The sequence below is a fragment of the Lissotriton vulgaris genome, chromosome 7, assembly GCF_964263255.1.
Source record: "Lissotriton vulgaris chromosome 7, aLisVul1.2, whole genome shotgun sequence".
Classification (NCBI taxonomy): domain Eukaryota; kingdom Metazoa; phylum Chordata; class Amphibia; order Caudata; family Salamandridae; genus Lissotriton; species Lissotriton vulgaris.
This window is the reverse complement of record NC_141695.1, coordinates 939475267-939494760: the sequence shown is the minus strand read 5'-3', so window position 1 is coordinate 939494760 and position 19494 is coordinate 939475267. Positions and strand designations below refer to the sequence as shown.

The 19494-nt window shown below is 43.7% G+C and overlaps 1 protein-coding gene across 9 annotated transcripts in view; it reads left to right on the top strand.

Annotated features, from left to right (window-relative positions):
• Positions 1 to 19494, top strand: part of LOC147702773 (protocadherin alpha-C2-like) — an 868304-nt gene that overhangs the window by 632368 nt on the left and 216442 nt on the right. For 7 of the 9 annotated variants that reach the window (XM_086931373.1, XM_086931374.1, XM_086931371.1 and 4 more), the window contains exon 2: positions 1423 to 1484. In XM_086931373.1, coding sequence (XP_086787499.1) covers positions 1423 to 1484 — 62 coding nt within the window. The remainder of the gene's footprint in view (positions 1 to 1422; positions 1485 to 19494) is intronic. The other 2 variants (XM_086931372.1, XM_086931368.1) reach the window with 1 other exon arrangement.

Sequence of the window (19494 nt, the reverse complement as noted above, 5' to 3'; positions counted from 1 at the left end):
ACGTATTCATTATGGGCCTGAGTCGCAGAGTTGTTTGTGCAAATAGTACGTCTCCTTTACATGGTAAATTCAAGTTTGTGACTATCAAAACTTAAATCCGCAAATGAAAATGACTTAACTCCCATATAGAATTTCTACTTGATGGAATTTCTTGTGTTAGAATATATCTTCACAGAGTCGGGTTGGGGCTACTTAAGAGCAGAAGCATAATTAAAAGGTGGTGAAAACAAGGGCAGCTCCTCCACTAGGCCGGAAGAGCATCACCCCACTGCTTTCTTGCTTTTCAGGCCGCCCAAACTAGTCATGCACACTCAGCCCTTCTCCATGCAGGCTGCATTGCAAACCGTTACAGATCATGACCCTGATAATTTTAAACAATGAAAAAAGTCTGGAACAGATACTTAATATTAATCTCAAAATAGTTCATGAAAGTAAGATATGGAAGATTTAAAATACCTAACATCCTGGTTTCTAGCATCCTGTCTCATTTGAACACACCCACGTAATTGATCTGTTTGTAGCACCTCATTGCAGCCTGCATGCAGAACATGCCCACCCCACTAGCCCCTGGCTGGGCGCCATCCCAACCAATCACAACGCTGCCATTGCAGCGTTGCAATTGGCTTATGGGAGGGAGCCTGGCTGCCTGCTTCCTGTTCCTATCGGAGGCAGGAGAACAGGAGCGGAGAAGACGTGGGACCTGCAGGAAAGGTAAGTTTCCCCCCACAACCCCTCGCCCCTGTCCCCACCAGCAAGCAATGCTGGCCGCTACTGGATGAAAACCAACAATCTACAAGCGTGTTGGTAGTCACAAATGGTGTTGGCTTTCACAAACCTTTTTCAGGTAGTTTTCCAGCATAGACCAACGATAATTTTCCTGTTCTCAAGGACATGTAAATCCACCCTAATAAAAAAGAGGGAACATCCCAGTAATTGTTGGTGGGTGTAACCAAATTTGTTTTCCAGGGGGAAATGTTTTATTTGGAAAGACAGAAAAAAAATGTTTCCGTGCACGTGCACTGATGCATTATATTTATGCATGCAGAAATGTACACTTGCTACTTTTCTAAATGAATGAATCAATGTTGACTCATGATTAGCTGTCAGAAACTAGGAACCTGGCAATATATTTGATGAATTTCAATATCGTGGGATATTTGCTCCAGAAAAAAAATTTCACCACATCTTTCTCTTTTGTTTAAACTTACACCCATCTAGAAGGACTGTTTTGGTGTATGGAGATATCGTTTTCGACAGCTGTGGGAAAATGTAAAACTAGAATATTTGTTTATTGCTCTGGAATTTGTTGTTTATGATTTTTATAGATTTTGGAGCTGACTAAACACATTAGTGTAATGTCATTTGGCATTTATTCAGAAACTGTACTCTGGCATTAACACAAATATGCATTTGTTCTTTCAGCAGCCAAAACATCCCAATCCAGATTGGCGTTACTCGGCGTCCCTAAGAGCTGGAGTACAAAGGTATGACTTCTTTTGAAACCACTTCTACAATATATGTATGGGAAATTGGGTATTTATTTCTGGTTCTCTACAGAAGGCATGCATAAAAAACTTATAAAAAGTGATCAAGAGAATTTGTGAAAACTAGCAATTGCTGCATGTGGTGTGCAGAGTAAATATATGAACAGAAAGAGCAAGCTGGGATTTTATGGGTTACAGAGTTGAAATATGGGTGTTTCGCGTTAGAAAGCGATGGCTAAGGAATTTCCCGAAGGGAGTCAGGGTGGGGATAGTTATTAGGTCGAGTGTGAGGGTATTCAAGTAAAGTAGTGCCAAGATGGAAAAAACACTCAGATCTTGGCGTGGTGCCGAGTGAGGCTACTAACAATGTCCCTGGTAACTGATCAAAGTGGAGACCTAGGATTAGAGAAGGAAATGATCTGTGAAAGGTTGGTGGGAGCGTCGGAAAGGAAGCAAATGTGGGCAGCAGGCACATGGCTGCATTTGTGCACTGTAAATATGAATTTTTAGCAGTATTTGTGATTTACAGTAGTTAACCCATGAGGTCCATATCAGTAGAGAGGCTGGTGAAACTGATCTGGTCAAGAGCTTTTTAAATGGGCTGCAAGAAATAATATAGGAAAGTAAGTTTTGTGGTGCAATGAACCCCGTTTGTTAATGAATAGGTATTTTCAAGAGTTAAATACGTTCGCAGAGTTCCAGAATTACTAATTTACCAATGGTAACAGGTAATTCCAAATATATTAAGAATGCTGGTGAAGTGCATCACCCTGTGACACAGTAAACAATGTGTGCAATCAGTGTACAAACTTCAAATAATACTTGAGAACAGTCGTGGGAGTTATTACATTATGATAGATTGGATCCAGGAGTCTGTTTATAAAAGCCTATATGTAATTTTCTTACTACAGTCGATTTGTGACGACTGTAGTCACCTGTAGTAAATGACTATTCACAGGGTCTACTGTCTCTGCGCCAAGACACCTCCGGGTATTCGTGCGCTTAACAAGTTGAAATAACATAACGGGAGGCTAGGTGATAGGCAGACGAGGCAGCATTATTAAGGCTGCAGTTCAAACAAGGAAAATGGAAACAGACTTTTCCTCTTCGGATATCTTTTTCTGAAAAGAAAACTTCATCACCAGAGACGAGATGTTTATGGCAACATATTTATTGTTTTGTAAGCTATAGGTCATTACAGGAAAAATGAAATGTCTCCATGTTTCTACACAATTTGAGCCACATTATTTCATCCAAACTGTAAACTGATTTTTGCTAAAATTATTGACTGCTTTTTAGTGTGTTTTATTTTGTAACACAAATTCTGCATGTATTCTTTATTTCTGCAGTGAACATGAAGGAGCAAGGCACCAAAGATTTAAGCTTTTTTGTGGGAAGGGCAATGGTCTGATCATTTGTATATGTAATAAAATACCCTCTGACATACATTAACAGGATAGGGCAAGTCACCCCAGAGTTCCATGACCTTATAAAAGAACTTAGCCTCGTTCCTCGATGTGGCCATGACACTCCTCAGCGGCTGACAATATGCTTATAATATACAGCAGAGGGTCCTTTATCCCTTATTTAAGAACATCCTAACCAGCAATATAGGTAGAGCTCAACACCAAAAAATGATCGATATGACCCATAGGAGCAAAGCAGCAAGCGTACAGCAATCCCACAATTTAACAGAAATACAGTGGTAACATTGCTTTTATAAGTAAAGTTATTTATATTGATTTTGGGGTGTACCACAGATCAGAGATGGAAACCGTCATACCACTCTTTTATTGATGGATTTATTACTCACTGCCAAGACATCTCTCAGGAAACTGGCTCTTGTGCCTACTGTGCACCATGAGGTCATCCTTGAGGCAGGTTCTCAATCATTGTGTAACCAGCGATTGGCTGTCTTCAAGTGAAAATGAAGTCACAGTCAATAAAAGTTGCCTTGTTAAACGAAAAATGAATTTTATACAACGGCTCCCTAGAGTACAGATTTTGCCAAAAAGCTCATTATATAAAAAAAAGAAATGCGAGAGTATTTCCGCTTCCATTTACTGAATTTTGTTTTTTGTCCACTGACTCTCATGTGACTATACCCACTTTCTTCATCTGCAGAAAGGGATTTGTTTACAGCCATTCAACAAGATTGAACTATCAGCAGTTTCATATTACCACTGGTTAAACAAACCCTTCCAGAGTCTTTCTCATGTGTTTTGTTTTTCTTGTGGTAGGAAGATAATAGTGATGCATGTAATTAAGTTTGAGTTCCAGAAATTTGTGTTGACAATAATAACTTTTCCCTTGGTGGACAAATGTGAGCATTCGCATTGTGACAAAGCAAGCTTACTATCCATATTTGTCTTTCCAGGGGACTAGAAGTTCTCTTCTCAAACTTTCTGCCTTTATGCTGGCCAATTTTCTGCCTCCCAATAGAAACTAACAAAGGGTTGATCCATCCTATCTGAGTGGGTTTAGATCAGACACTGGAAGCAACCAAAAGACTCCGTGATTAAATGAGATGGTGATTTGATTAGGCCTTATGTCCTCCCCAGCTCGACCGCCATCATAAGCACCATAGATGAGAAAGAATCATGGAAGATAAGTGTTAGGCCAGCTTGAAGTGCCTCAAATCAAAATTGAAAACCATTGCAACACAATCAGCCTGGTAGAATTAACTGCTGGAGTACCAAAATGTTGTAATGGTTTATCAAGAGGTGAACGGAGAGCAGAGCGGGAAGGATAACCCAACACAAATCAGCCCTCCGCGACTCCAAGACAAATAGTTGACATCGGCGAGGCCTGATTTGGCCCTGGGAAATCTCGTTCTGCGTCCAGTGTTATTGCATGGAGCATCAACTTTGTACATTCTCTATATTATCTTCATTTATCTAAAATCGTTGATCATAGCCCGGGCCCGGCCCTGTGAACTTCCTGCTCTGCTCCCAGTGCACTTATTTGGAGTGCCATTTTTTGCAACAATTCTTCATTACCATTAAGATATTCACCTCAGTTAAGCCCTGATGAAGTTCTCCATGTGAGAACAAAACACGTAGGCTGAGTGTAATGCTCCCATATCGTGTGAATTAATTGATTTGAAATAAAGGCTTTTGAAACATTATACCGATTCCCAGGACTTCATTAGCTGGCGCACGCCAACACCTCTCTACAATCAACCTGGTAGAATTAACTGTTGGAATACCAAAATGTTGCATGGGTTTATCAAGAGGTAAATGGAGAGCAGAGTGGGAACGATAACCCAACACAAATCATATGGGTGCTCTATAAGAAGGCAAATATTGGCAGAACATCATGTCCATCAAATGTTCCTCAAGACTATAATTTCAGGTGAATCATATCTAGGTTTTAAATGCTAATATAAAGGATGCTCTTCCCTTATGGGTGCTCCTTTCTATCATAATGCATAAGATTATTGCTATCAGGGAAAGCCAAAGCATTATCTGGTCCTCCTGAGGCATCGATTAGCTACATTGTTTTGATCTTTTTATTACCATCCTTTTATTGACATTTTAATATAATACATACACTCAACTTCACCAGTTCATTGATACTCTAATAAACATGAAGCATGTATTCTGAGTGCCAACCTTCAATTTGTACTTCAGTTTTCTGGCATTCAAATCTTGACCCCCTTCCATTTTCTTGTAGAGTCAAAAACACTTTATTCGCTTAAATTAAAATCACAAAAGTATGCTATACATTCATAGTTGATTATTGGAGTATTTAAAAATTTTTCATATAAATAGCTTAAAAACAAGACACATTATGTACAAATGCAAATTTCATATTTACAAATTTCATATTTACAAAAGTTTTAGAAAAATTAAAATGTTTATCATCATACTTGCACTGTCTGTGTTTTCCTACAAAATTACATTTCATTTTTACGGTTTGTGATATGGGGTTTGTTCAATGATCTATTTACAATGATATTTACAAACCTATTATACAATCACTTAACAGTGATACCCCGACTGGGCGTACAATTTTTGACAAAGGCTAGGTCAGTTAATCAGTGCCTGAGGTCTATTTCGACGAGACCTGATGGACATTGTGAGAAAATTTGCTACCCCATACATGATTAGAGGTGTTTCCATTAACTGTAAAAACAGAAAGGCCGGTTTGACTTGGGTAAACTTTTGATCTTTTAATATTGGCTTAATATATTTCTCTCTTGCAATTCTGAAAAAAGGACAAAAAAAGAAAAAATGGGTAGAATCCTGGTCTGAGAAATCGTCACACTTGCAGGGGGCGTTCTCATGGGGTTTACACCATTTATTATATTCACCCAGCAAGAAGTGAGACTGGTTAAAGCGAAATTTAGTGAGAAGCCACCGGTGGAAAGGTTTGTTTACTACCGCCAAGTATGGTTCAATGGCTAAAGATGTTATTGTCAAAAAATGTGACCTCACGGTTGGCTTCATAATTTCGCGTGTTTCTCTTTCGGCTTCTCTTTTCTTTATATATTCCAGTTTTGCCCAGCTAATGTCATCTTTTTGTAGGCCTTCAGGGTTGGTATATAGATCAGGGCGGCCCAGGTATTGTGCTATTTTCTTGATGTATGAAAGCCACTCAATCTCTGCCACACGATCCCGCCCCATACAGTCTTTAATAATCGTGTGATTTAATGTTAAATTGGGATTAAGCCAAGTTTTAATCCAAGCCCTTAGTGGTGCAAGAGACAACATATCTTCAATATAACCTACCCCTAGTTCCATATGTACTGAGTGAGCAGGTGTGGATTTTGGTAAGCCCAGAACAGATCGCAGAAAAATATTCTCTGCCCTTTGGATATGGGTTGTGTTCTTATATCCCCAAATAGAGGCTCCATATCTGGCTATTGCCAGGGTTTTGGCTTTGTATATGGATAATATAGCCTCTGATGGTTTGCCGCCAAGACGTTTGGCGAACCCCAATATAGCAGCAGATGATCGTTTTACAGCAGCGGTCTTGTTCTGGATTTGTGGTGCCCATGTCCCTTTCTCGTCGAACACCACTCCTAGATATGTAAAGGTTTTAACCTTAGTAAGTGCGGCACCATTACAGGTCAGGGTTCTAATGTTACTTTTAGAATTACCCACAGCCATGACATGCGACTTTCCTACATTAATCACTAAATCCAGATCTTGCATAAAAGCCCCAAAAGTATTAAGTAAATGTTGAAGACCCCTCGGGGTCCTTGACATCAGTACCGTGTCGTCGGCGTATAAAAGTACCGGCGTCACAGAACCACCCATGCAGGGCACATCTGCAGAGGCAGTTTTTAGGGACTCACCAAGGGAGTTAATATAAAGGGAGAAGAGCATAGGTGCCAAAATGCACCCTTGGCGCACTCCCCTTCCCGATTTAAAAAAAGAGGTACAGTTCCCTTCTTGGGTCATGCGGATAGTTGCCCTTAAATCACTGTGGAGTCGCGCCAAAAAATCCACGAGTGCACGATCCAGTCCCTTTTCAAGGAGTATTGTCCACAGCTTTGACCTATTAACTAGGTCAAAAGCTGTGGACAAGTCCATGAAGGCCAAGTACATCTTCCCCCTTGAAGCTACAGTGTATTTGCTCAGTATAAGGTGCAAATTAAGGCATTGATCTTCTGTACCTCTGGCAGATCTAAACCCATACTGCGCTTCACACAAGATGTTTTTATCGGTGGTCCAAGCTGAGATTCTCTCTAGTATTATTTTGCCCAAGATTTTAAATGAGGAATCTAGCAGAGATATGGGTCTGTAGCATCTAGGGTCCCCCCTTTGACCCTTCTTAAATATGGGGATGATGACAGTCTGTGACCAGGTAGTTGGAGGTCTTATCTTGTCTATACCAACTACATTAAAAACATTAGTAAGTACAACTGACCACATTGCTGAGTTTGTTTTGTACATATCTGCGGGTACGCCATCTGGCCCAGGGGCCTTCTGTGATGACATGCCCTCGATAGCACTCTGTACCTCTTTAATAGTAAAACTTAGAAGGGGGGTTTGAATGTCGATCGGTGTTAAGTTAGGAGGTCCTGGGTCGATGTTGCTGCCATAAATTTTTTGGAAGTGGTCCAACCATTCCTTCTCAGGAATATTTAACTCCAGTGGCGCATTTTCTTTCCCATTGAACAAAGGTGTATTAACAATGGTCCAGAACTTTGCGCTATCCCTCAGGGTAGCTTTTTCATACAAATTATCCCACGCCTGTTTCTTAATTTCCTTTTTCCTTGCTTGGATATCCTGATTGTACTGCTTCCTAAGCCTCGCCACCTCCACTCTATCACGGGGTACCTTTTTCAGTGCTTTATGGAGTACTCGATGTGATTTGGAGCATGCATTATTAAACCACCCCTCAGCCTTTCTCTCCCTGTTTGTGGATTTACATTTTAGGTCATCTGCCACCTGGCGACAGATGGCTTCAAAGGACCCAATGATATTCCCTTTGAATCTCAATGGCTCCCTACAAACATTAATGTCGCTGCTCACTTTCTCGTTAAGGGAGTAAAGGAACTCCTCAGGTATAACTTTACTCCATTTCACCCGTCTCCCTTGATCCTTTGCAGTGATATCAGCAACGATATCTAGTTCAGAGTTTTTATTAAACAAAAATAAAATATTATCCTCCATGTTCAACACAACCGGGTTGTGATCACTATGTGTGGTATGTATAGCATTATAAAAAATAACATTCTGCAACATAACTGGTGAAATAAATATATAATCAATTATAGTGTTGCAATCCCTAGCTCTGTAGGTTGAGACCCTTTCTTTACTATCAAAGAACTCTGGTTCGTAAAGTTCATTTTCAAGAAGCAGATCTTCTAGGGTCGACCCTTTAACAGAATGTTCAAAGTGTGGGGGTTGGAACATGTCTACATTCAAATTATCTATTAAATGACAGTTTTGTTGGCATAAATGTACATTAAAATCTCCCAACAATATAAAATATGTCGGCGCGGTTTGACTCTCTTTAAAATTACACAAAAACATATTCAGGGAATTGAGATTTTCGATATCGCCAGTGCCTTGGGTAGCATTATAGAAGTTAATGTAAACGCATTTAGATTTATTAGTCAATGTGACTTCCAAAGCTAGAAAATTTTGGGATAGCGTGTTTATTACTTTCGCAGTTCCATTCATTTTAACTGACATTAAAAATTGTAAACCTCCTTTGTTGCGACCAGAGTTTGAGGGTTGTGCAGCAAGGAAGTAGGATGTATACCCATCTATCCAAAAATCACAGTCCATATCCCATGTCTCCTGCAGCGCTATCACATCATACTTTTTCAAAATATTCAACCAATTTATATCTTCCCTTTTAGAGCGGAGTCCTGCGATATTCCAACTCATTAGGTTAACAATAGAACCCCTTACGTTACTATTATTAATTGTAGGCAATGGGTCAGTAATACTGTCATAAGAAACTAGTCAATCAATTTCCTCCAGATTTGAAAGTGCCGAAAACATATTTGATAACTCCAGACCATTACTTAATTCACAGCCCTGGTTTCCATGGATTTTAGGTAACATACCCGTTGTTTGTGTTGCCCAAGGGCTAATACGGTGAGTTTTGGTTGGGAGAACATTACGACTTGCCCTTTCAGGGATCTTTTTTGGTGGTGCTGGTGGTGGGTAGAAGAAACCTAGGGGGACTGCTCTTATTCTATCCTCTCTAATCTCGGTTGCATCCCAAAATAGGCGGGATGCCTCATAGGGTCTGTTAAAGTTAACAATTAGACAATCCCCAGAGAATTTCTTCTTTGTATATCCCACCCAATCCACACGTCTACCTGTCTGAATGTATTCAGAGATATTATTAGGGCCAGTACAGTTAGCATTGCACCATGTTTTTATATTGTCCAGCACTGAGACATTTGACTCAATTTCCCCTGGTTTTAATACAGGAATATTCACCAAAATTGCAACAAAAGGTGTAGCTTCTGGTGGGAGGTGAACTGGTGGTCTCGGGCGAGGTCTTCTGGACCCTGCTGGGTTAAACCCATCTTGGGTAGATGCCAGGGGCATTGTCTGTGGTGGGCAGGGTTTGGGTGCAAAGGGCAGCTTAGTGTTGATTGTGCTGTCCCCTTGCCCCGTTCCATGACCAATTGACCCTAGTGGTGGTGCAGGTGGAAACTGGGGATTGGCTAGTACGGTAATTCCCTGCTCCATAGGGGATTGGGGTTGCCTCTGTGGGTTAGAAGGGGATTGTGGGGTGATTTTGGGTGGTGGGCACCGAGGATCTTTCTCGAAAGAAGTTACAAATTTATTTATCCTGTCACATTTCTTTAGAATATCGGAAACACAATCCCTTAAAGTATCAATAATATCTGTGGAGATTTGTATGAGTACCCCCTCAAGTTTGTCAACTAGGACCTTCTCCACCATGTCCTTGATAGAGGTTTCTAGGGCACTCAATGGGGTATTTTGTAGCTTACGACGCTGTGCACCATGTGTCCTTTGTTTATAAGTGCGCTTGCTAACCTGGTGTTCAGGCTCAGGTTCCTGAGTACAGTCATGAAAAGAGTGTTCAGCTTGACTATCAGTCACTTTTCCAGCCGCACCTTCTTGTACCAATATATTGTCTATATCTGTGTCTGGTAACCTAGTAATAGGTACTTTTTCAACCAGAATTACCGGGTCCAAAGGGATTGGTTGTCTAGACGATGTAGGCAAAGTTTGACTATCCGATGATATGGGGTCCAAGCCTAGTTCGCGCTCTTTATCAGCAATTTCCTGGTTTAGCTTACCGACAGCTGTGGTCAGGAACGACATAATGTTCGAAGATGCAGGGGTTTTTCGCGCAATTTTAGCCTTAGTTGTACCCCCATTAACAGAAGTTTGTAGTTTGCGCTTACCCATTGTCCGGTGTGCAAATCGAAGGGGGGATGCCCGTCCCGTCCCCTGTCGTCCCCGGACGGCCACAGACAGCCCGCCCTCTGCCCGGGCGCCGCCCGCGCGCGTCCGCGAGGCGGAGGGGGCTGTTGCCTTTTGTTGCGCCTCCTGGCGCTTGAGCAGGAAGTGGGCGGTGGAAAACTGCTAGGCACGCTGGGAGTTGTGGTCCGCTCCGCTCCGCGGCCGTGCGATGGCGCTGCACAGCAGCGGGGGCGGCCACAACGTCAGGAACCCAGTGGCGCTGTGCTGGTGCAGAGTAACGACCCCTCCTGGAGCCGGTATGCCTCGAAATGATCCCCGCACCTCACCGGGTGCTGCTGCCTTTTGTTGCGCCTCCTGGCGCTTGAGCAGGAAGTGGGCGGTGGAAAACTGCTAGGCACGCTGGGAGTTGTGGTCCGCCCCGCTCCGCGGCCGTGCGATGGCGCTGCACAGCAGCGGGGGCGGCCACAACGTCAGGAACCCAGTGGCGCTGTGCTGGTGCAGAGTAACGACCCCTCCTGGAGCTGGTATGCCTCGAAATGATCCCCGCACCTCACCGGGTGCTGCTGCCTTTTGTTGCGCCTCCTGGCGCTTGAGCAGGAAGTGGGCGGTGGAAAACTGCTAGGCACGCTGGGAGTTGTGGTCCGCTCCGCTCCGCGGCCGTGCGATGGCGCTGCACAGCTGCGGGGGCGGCCACAACGTCAGGAACCCAGTGGCGCTGTGCTGGTGCAGAGTAACGACCCCTCCTTGAGCCGGTATGCCTCGAAATGATCCCCGCACCTCACCGGGTGCTGCTGCCTTTTGTTGCGCCTCCTGGCGCTTGAGCAGGAAGTGGGCCATTTTCTTGTACAATAGTTTGTAACCTGAAGGTTGCTTTTGATTCCAAGTTATGCTTTGCCTCCCATATAATTAAGTTGTTTCCACCCTCTTCATGCTTCTTAGTCATGCATACGATCCATTCTTTCTTGATCCTGAAGACCATGGACTCGTTATTCAAGCAGCAGTCCCTTTTCATCTAGGTTAAGCTAATGTGCTATTCTGAGGGCCCCCAAAATGTTTTGTTGTCAGAGTGCAGATTGTTCTGAGTGATGCAAACCAGATTCTCTTAGGAACTTTCTCCAGAAATAGCTGTTTCAACACAGTTTGACAAGTTTCACTAGTGGACTTTGGACAAGCGAATGAATTTGAAAGATCTAGTCTTCATTGTTGTGTGCTTCGTGTCAATTCCTTGAATATATTCAGAACAAATTATGTCATCAAAGGCCCATGCACACATTTAGAGCCTTTTCTCAGGTACTGCTGGCTGTTTCCCACATTTATCGAACTGAGAAGGGTAGCTGGTCTTTTGTTCATCAGCCATTGCGAGCTTGCTTCCTCTTGCCATTAGCTTGGTCACTAAACCTCTCATTTTAGGAAAGTTTCTTAAAACCTTCCCTTTCCCTCTCAATGTTCGCGTCTCTTAAACAGCATGACACCTTTGCTTACTGTTTTAAATGCATCAATCAATCAACCAATCAATTTATTGGTGAAGGGCGTAGGTATGCAAATCTTTCTTTATCTGCAACACATATGCTAAGTTGTTCTCACCTCAGTAGTTTGGAATGAGACCCACCTCCCAGTTTGATCACTCAATGATCGTGTACATAATGAAGTATTTAATATGGGGCAGTTGAGCTTGAATGTATTCAGTTTGTGCTTAACTGACAATAAACTTGGAAGTATGTATAGGATAAATTCTCAATACTCTGACTTGCCCGAATTCCATCAGCATAAAGTGTCTGCCCCACCAGCAATGAGAACACTGCATCACTCCTGCCACTTTTAAGGATCTGTTCACAGTCATTCTCAAATACAGGCTTCCTGGTCAGGACTCACCCGGCCTCAGTCATTCGCAGCATGAAAAAAAAATGGAGAACAATCGCCTATATTTCTGCATCATTTAGCTGATCAGGAAAGTTTCAAGACGTGTGCCGCATCTGTACTTTTCTCAAGGGAACATTTTTAAGTTATGTGATCATTCATGTAGAGGAAAACACACATCATGTAATCAGACACAGTTTTTTGAAATTTCAAGCTACACACATCCATTGGTCAATTCTTAAATGTATATGTTCTATGTCTTATTACTTCATAGCATTCATTTGATAAAGTGATTATCTTAATTTGATACAAGGTTATCTTTAGTGCAACTGGGTGCATTGTGTCAGAATTAAATTATTAATTGGAGAAAATAGGGGCAGATGTACAAAAACTAGGAATTGCGATTTCCAAATTGTGATTCTTACTGAATCGCTATTAGGAAATAGCAATTCCCAATGTAAGAAACCTTAGAGCTTTTAATCACCAATTCATAGTGGGTCCCAAATAGACCCACCTCATGAATATTATTGAGGTAGGTCACAGTTCATAATCCATTAGGAATGATAGCCATCACAGGGATGGTGGCATGCTGGGGTCAGCAGACTACCATGTCTCTGATTGCTTTTAAATAAAAGTCAACACCATTAGGAGGGCCTTGGGAGAATTATAGACCCGCAGGTGTCCCTTCCCCATTTTCATAAATAACACACAAAAAACACCTGGGTATTAAAGAGGTAAAGAAAGGACAACTTAGCCGAACAGTGATATTATTTTCTAAGGACTCATTTCTCAACCACCAGAGGTAGCATGCTTCCTCATTGGGATTCACCTCGCAGGCTATAACTCCCTCACTTAGAAGGAGGCGCTCCTTAGATATTTGAAAAGAGTTGGTAGTAACCCTGTGGTGAACTAGATGGTGGTGAGGTATGCCAAGCGGGCAAAGAGTGATATAGTGATTGAAACTGCCTCCAGCACAAGCGTACAGCTTTATTCAAGTGTGCCTGGTTCACGGTTAAAAGAAGGGACACTGCAGAGGTAAATTAACCCTGATTAGGTGCGTCACTAAAGTAGGCCAACATGTTTCTGCCATTTATACCCTCAGAAGATGTGCCTTGGTATTTATCAGGACCTGTGGAAATCGCTTCTGCTCAACAAGCTTGGTCATAAAACGAAAATACAAAACCAATCAGTGGTCCAGTGCAGCCGCAGCTGCTGCAGGTAAGAGCGGTGGGGCAGGCTGGGGGGGATTTCGAGAGACGACCAAGAGGGAAAATTAATTATTTATTTAATTTTCCCATGTGGTCCTCTCTCCAAATCATGCCCCAGTCGGCCCCACCGCTTTTACCTGCAGCGTCTGCGGCTGGTCCACTGTAAGATTCAAAACAGATCCACTGTCAATCAACTTGTAGGGGAATACAGAGACACCTTGGGTATAATGAAAAAATCTGTGGCATCTGCCACAGCGTGACTCCAGCTACCCAAGTTAATGGTGAATATAGAGCATCGCAGTAGTGTGTGCAAAATTAAACAAACTTTGCGGTCACACAGAATTTACCCAAAATAAGGTGAATATTGAACACCATGATTCAATGTGTGCACAATCAGTCAAACATGGATTTCGTACATCATCCAACAGGCTTACCCACAATTGTCAGGTGTTGTGCCTCAACTCGTGGGACCCTAGTATGGGGCTCAGGGTGCGCTCTTTACTGTAGTGAGGATATTGGAGAAAGCAGTAAGAAAGCCTCTTAGGTACTGAAACACTCAATGCTGTTGAAAAACAGCATTGGCAAATAATAGATCTGGACATCTCCTTTGAGTGCCCAAGGAGAGAAAAAAAGAATAAGAACACAAAAGGAATAAAAAAAGTATATTTCTCTGTTCGGGTCATAAGACCCACCCCATTGTGATGGTGGTCATGGTGAAACAAGCACTGGCCATAGGCGGGGAGGGTGGCCGACATTTTGGTGTGTGAGCACAGGCAAGCACAAACGGCATGAAACAGGTATGACATAGTGCATTCTGCAGGACCATTAAAGGTAAATAGCCTGCTTCTCTTGAATGGTTCAAGGACGCAATGGTCTACTACAAATGCTGTATATGGATAAGACGCAAAACTTCAAGATGGCTTCAAAAGGTTTTGCATTGCAGGAGACTCTAAAATGTACTAATGATTGATGTGTGGGAGCATGGAAGCCTAGACAAACCGGGCAGCTAAAGAGCACCTGCCTTATGATAAGTAGGTTGGTGTACAATAGGGGAACAAGAATAAATGGTAAAATCGGCTCAGAAGCAGCGACCGTTGCATGACTTACATGTGTGCTATAAGCTAGAGTTAGATTTAAGCTAGAGTTGATAAATGTGAGCGCTCCCTTGAACAAGATAGTATGCCAATGGTTCGAGGGTTATTAGTGGTACAGGGAACACAGTGACTGTTGGACTTGACGTTCCCTTCCAAATACAAAAATCCAATGCTCTGTGTCTTTACATATTTGCAGTGTTACCACAGGCCCGATATACCGTGCCGCAAGTCCAATGAGGTGGAGCAGCTCAGGTAGTGCGGGGAAATGTCAAACAAAGTTGACAAGTAAAAATAAACCATGTGTCAGAAGTGGAAGCCAAAACAACTGCGAAAAAAAACAAGCAGAGGTCCATAAGTGCATGGAGCACAGCTCTTACCGTAGTGGACGCCCCTTTTAAACCATCCGTCCACCGGCAGGTTTGAGGACACAGGCAGTGGCTGTGGTCTACTCATTTCTGGAATAGATATGCGCTAGTTGATACTTAAAGCATCCCACCTGTGTGGGGCTCTTGGGAATTCTAGTCCACTCTGTTTTTGTAAATATTTCTATTCAGGTTTTGCATAAAACACAACAAAATGATACATACCAAAACATAAACAAAAATATGCCGTAAGGGAAAGTCCGAGACAAATGAAGCATAAACAGCACAATGACAAAACCATTGGTGGGATTAATGGAGGTCATACATTTAGCAAAGAACGTGTATCCCTCACAAAAAAGCCCCCGGAACAGATGGGTATAATATACATATCGTATACATAGAGTAACAGCGCCACCCCTTCCACCCAATTTTCTCTAATCCCAAGAGACCCCATGCAGCATAACTTAATGTAGTGGAGTATGGAGACAGGGAGAACTGAGGGCCACTGGGGGACGCCACCCGAGGGTGTGCCCACCACTCCAGTATCCGAGGTTGACATGGAGTCACTAGGTAAAGAATCATCCACCACCACCTAGCCCCTACGATCCATACACAGGCAATATAACGAATTGGAGTACCACACAGGTAAAAATCAATGTCCTCCTAACTTTCCAATCCTCCTCCCTGCAAATCGCCTCCTACGCATGCAGTCATACTTCGGGGGCTCTGCTACACCAGCACACCACCAGTTCTGCAACTTGTGTGTCAAAGCTCAGTGAAGTATGAGCCATCAGGACTTCAGGAGATCTGTGAACGGGCACAATTTGCCCCCTGTAAAAAGATCACCCAGGACATCAATCCCCCTGCTAGCAATTCATGGAGACCAGACCACCATCCTGGGCTGCTCCCATACCAAATTGTCAGAAGGAGGGAGTCGACGGGTGTACGAGATTGGCGACCTAGTACATCGTAAAGCACAAGCCCTAACATAACACACTGTCCTAATCAAGATATTTGAGGTCCGCACCCTGGAAGCAGTTGTTGGCTTCAGAAGGAAACCCAAGGGGCAATCCATGGAAGGGGAGCCACACTCAGCAACCCCCACACCATCCCACAAATATGTCTGCCAGCAGGCAACCCACTGAAGTTGCGCTGCTAACTAGTTGAACTCCATTTTGGGGGCAAACAGAATTTCCATAGGGCTACATGGCAGTGCAAGTGCCCTAGTAAAGCAAGAGGAGCAAACAATCCCACGCCTTAAAGAATTTCTGGGGCAATTCCAGGGGGAGAGCTGCAAACAAATAAAGAAGATGCAGCATTAAAATCATCTTGGATACGGCCACACGGCCATTCACCAATCAAGGCAGTGTACACCAGATGGCAATGGAATGGCCCAGCTCAGCCAATGCATGTCTAAAGTTCCTGTCATACAGTGATTCCGGAAAGCGGTATACAGCCACCCCCAAGTATCGGACCTTATCACATTCCCATCTCAACTCCCGAACAATGGGGATAAGACCACACACAGGGTCATCCCCCTCATGGGATAAGCACATGGCTTGTTCCAGTTGACCTCTAGCCCAGAGTGAACACCAAAGTCTGAGAATGCTGCTACCACCTCAAGAAGGTGAGAGCCCCTCCTCCTAAAAATCAATAGCATGCCATCTGCATTCAGGGAGAGAGAAGTACAGTCAGAAGTGAGGCTTAGGCCCTGATAGTGCAATTCCGATCAAACCCTGCAGAAAAAGGTTCCATGGCCAGTGCAAAGAGTGGTGTTGAAAGGAGGCATCCCTGCTGAGTGCCCCCTCCATGTTGAAGCCTTCTGAGTTCAAGCTCCTTGTTCGAATCCTGGCTAGAAGGTCAGCCCACAACAGCTTTGTTCACCTGACAAAGGGCATGCCCAAGCCCATGGCGAACATAGTAGCATATAACAACTCTCAGTGGAGCGAGTCAAATGCCTTTCTAATGTCCACTGAGATAACCAGTGCCTCAGGCAGGAGTTGTTCCCGAAGGTCAAAGACCTGAAACAATTGCTGAATATTAGGCATGGTGATACCCTTAGGGATGAAGCATGTTTGATCCAGATGGACTAGCGAGCACATATGTGGAGGTAACTGAGTTGCCAACATTTTATTCAGAGTCTTATAGTCCGCATGGAAAGGGGGCAATAAGAGTTAAGAAAAAGAGAATCTTTTTTATTTCTTAGATAGCGTCACAACAGCTGCCTCCCTAATGAGGTTTAGAGCTGGCCATGCCGTCAGGAGTCATTAAAAAGCGCTAGAAGTCTATGAAAAAGTTCTGCCACGAAGACCGTATAGAATTCAATCGGAAACTCATCAAGGCCAGGTACCTTATCCCTCACCATGTCCTTAATTGCTCCCCACACCTCCTGCTCAGAAATATCCCCACCCAGTTGATCTGCCAACGTTATTTCAAGCGATAACGTGAGGCATCCGTGATATAGTCCAAAAACTCTCTCTGACCACCCACCACCCCTTAGGAGTAGAGTTCTAAAGAGTGCCATAGGGGGACTTCATTAATCACTGCCATTGTGAAGACTTCACACCGAGAGGGGCCCTGGTACTGAAGTATAGTGTGTCCTCCCTTGGCATCCTGCCCGAATTATCCTGCTCTGTATGAGCCCTGGCCACATATACTTTATAATCAAAATAGCTAAGGCGTTCCACTAACTCAACCAGCGCCTCCTCCAACAGCCGAGCCCTGCCGTCTGTGTTCACCTCCAGCTCACCCCCAGCTGCCTCCTGTTGCGGAATATCCAAGAGAAGCTAAATACGAACCCCCATTCTATTAGAGATACAACACCCCCAAAGCACCACCTTCATAGCTTCCAACTCCATCCCAACTGGCAAGGCTGTACCAGTGTTATCATTCCAGAACTGAGAGATATGCTCTCTCAATAAGCTCCGAAATGCTTGATCATCTATTAGTGCTGGATGAAAGTGCCAGGTAAGCACACAAGGCCTAGGGGAAGACCAATTAAATGTTCTTAATACAGGAGCATGATCAAAATACATCTTTGCTAGGTGTTCCAGTCCCATCAGTTGGCCGTAAAGTGTACTGCAAGCATAGAGCCTATCAAGTCGAAACCCAAGATCATGCAATTCAGAGCAGTATGACTCTATCCAAGCTTCTGGGGACCGAAACCGCCAACCATCTATTAAATCCCACTAGCCCGACCAGAAATGGCAGCCGCTGCCAGCCGGCCTGTGGGCCAGGGGCGTAGCACAGGCCCCCGCAGCCCACGCGGTGCGGGGGGCCCTTAGCTCCACAGGGCCCCCTCGGCACTGAACTCTGGCCGGGAGAGCTCCTGATTTCGCCCGGAGGGAGCCCCCTAAGTACCGTGCAGGGAGGCCCCCTCACTTTTTGTTACGCCAGTGCTGTGGGCACACCGCTTAAGGAATGTTTGGACCAATCAAGATTTAAGTCCTCGACATAGTTAAAATCACCCCCACCACTCTCCAGTAAGGGACCATAAGAAAAAACTGGGGCGCCAAGCTGCTAAGGAATGATTCCTGATCCACATTTGGTGCATAAATATTTAAGATGGCAACATCTCTTCCATCTAGACTCCCCGGCACAAGGACATAGCTGCCCTTGTGGCTGTAATCACCCTTTGCAAGTGGAAAGGGACACCAGGCCTAGACCAAATAAGGGCTGTAGGACTTGGCCTTTTTAGCTACAGTTCCCTGAACGTTTTGCTTTCCCCCTAGACTGTTTTCCTGACATAGAGTTGCCAATTCAGATGCTTTGGGGATTTTTCCACTGCTGATCAGTGTCAAAGTACAAGTGTTCCCTGTGTAAAGTGTTATCGTAATTGGTTGGCCATGATTGGTATGTTTGCCTTACTAGTAAAGTCCCTAGTGATGTGCACTGTGTGTGCCAGGGCTAGTGATGCAAAGGTGTGTGGCGAAGGTTACTCAGGCCTGCAGTGTAGGGCCTGTGCGCAGTTTGTTAAGTTAGCATGTTGTCCTGACAAGGGAAACCACTTCTCAGGCCTTACTTCCACTTTTGCGTACACAGTGGGCCCCCCTGTGATAGGTCCCGGGTAACCCCAGGGCAGGGGGCAGTGTAAGTAAAAGGCAGGACAGATACTGAGGTGTGTGCTATGTCCTGACATTGAAAAACACTCCATTTCTTGTTTCACTGGTGAAAGGCCGTCCTGCCCATAGGACAGAATCGGGAAGGCTGGGTATTGTGTTTGTTAGCCTAGTTTCCCATAAGTTTAAAATGGAGAGGTGACGTTTAGTATGTATGAACTCACAGTGCCATAACACATTGTTGTAAGTAGATTAGGTAGGTAGGCAGCAGGACACGTCTTCAGGTTATTAAGATGGATTTATTAAGTTACATAGCAGAGCAGTAAACCTCACAGCTGACCAGACCATCAACTGCCAAGGCTGGAATTCTCACATACCATATAGAACACTCTTAGGTACTATGGGAGATTGGTAAGATAGGAACACTAAGAAAGGACTACTGACACCAAGTAGCCATATTGAAATAAGTATAAATATACAACATATCTTATCCCTTTACAAATAAAACAAAAATTAAAGATTTAAACACATAGTAAGAGCTAAAGTATGGAAAACACA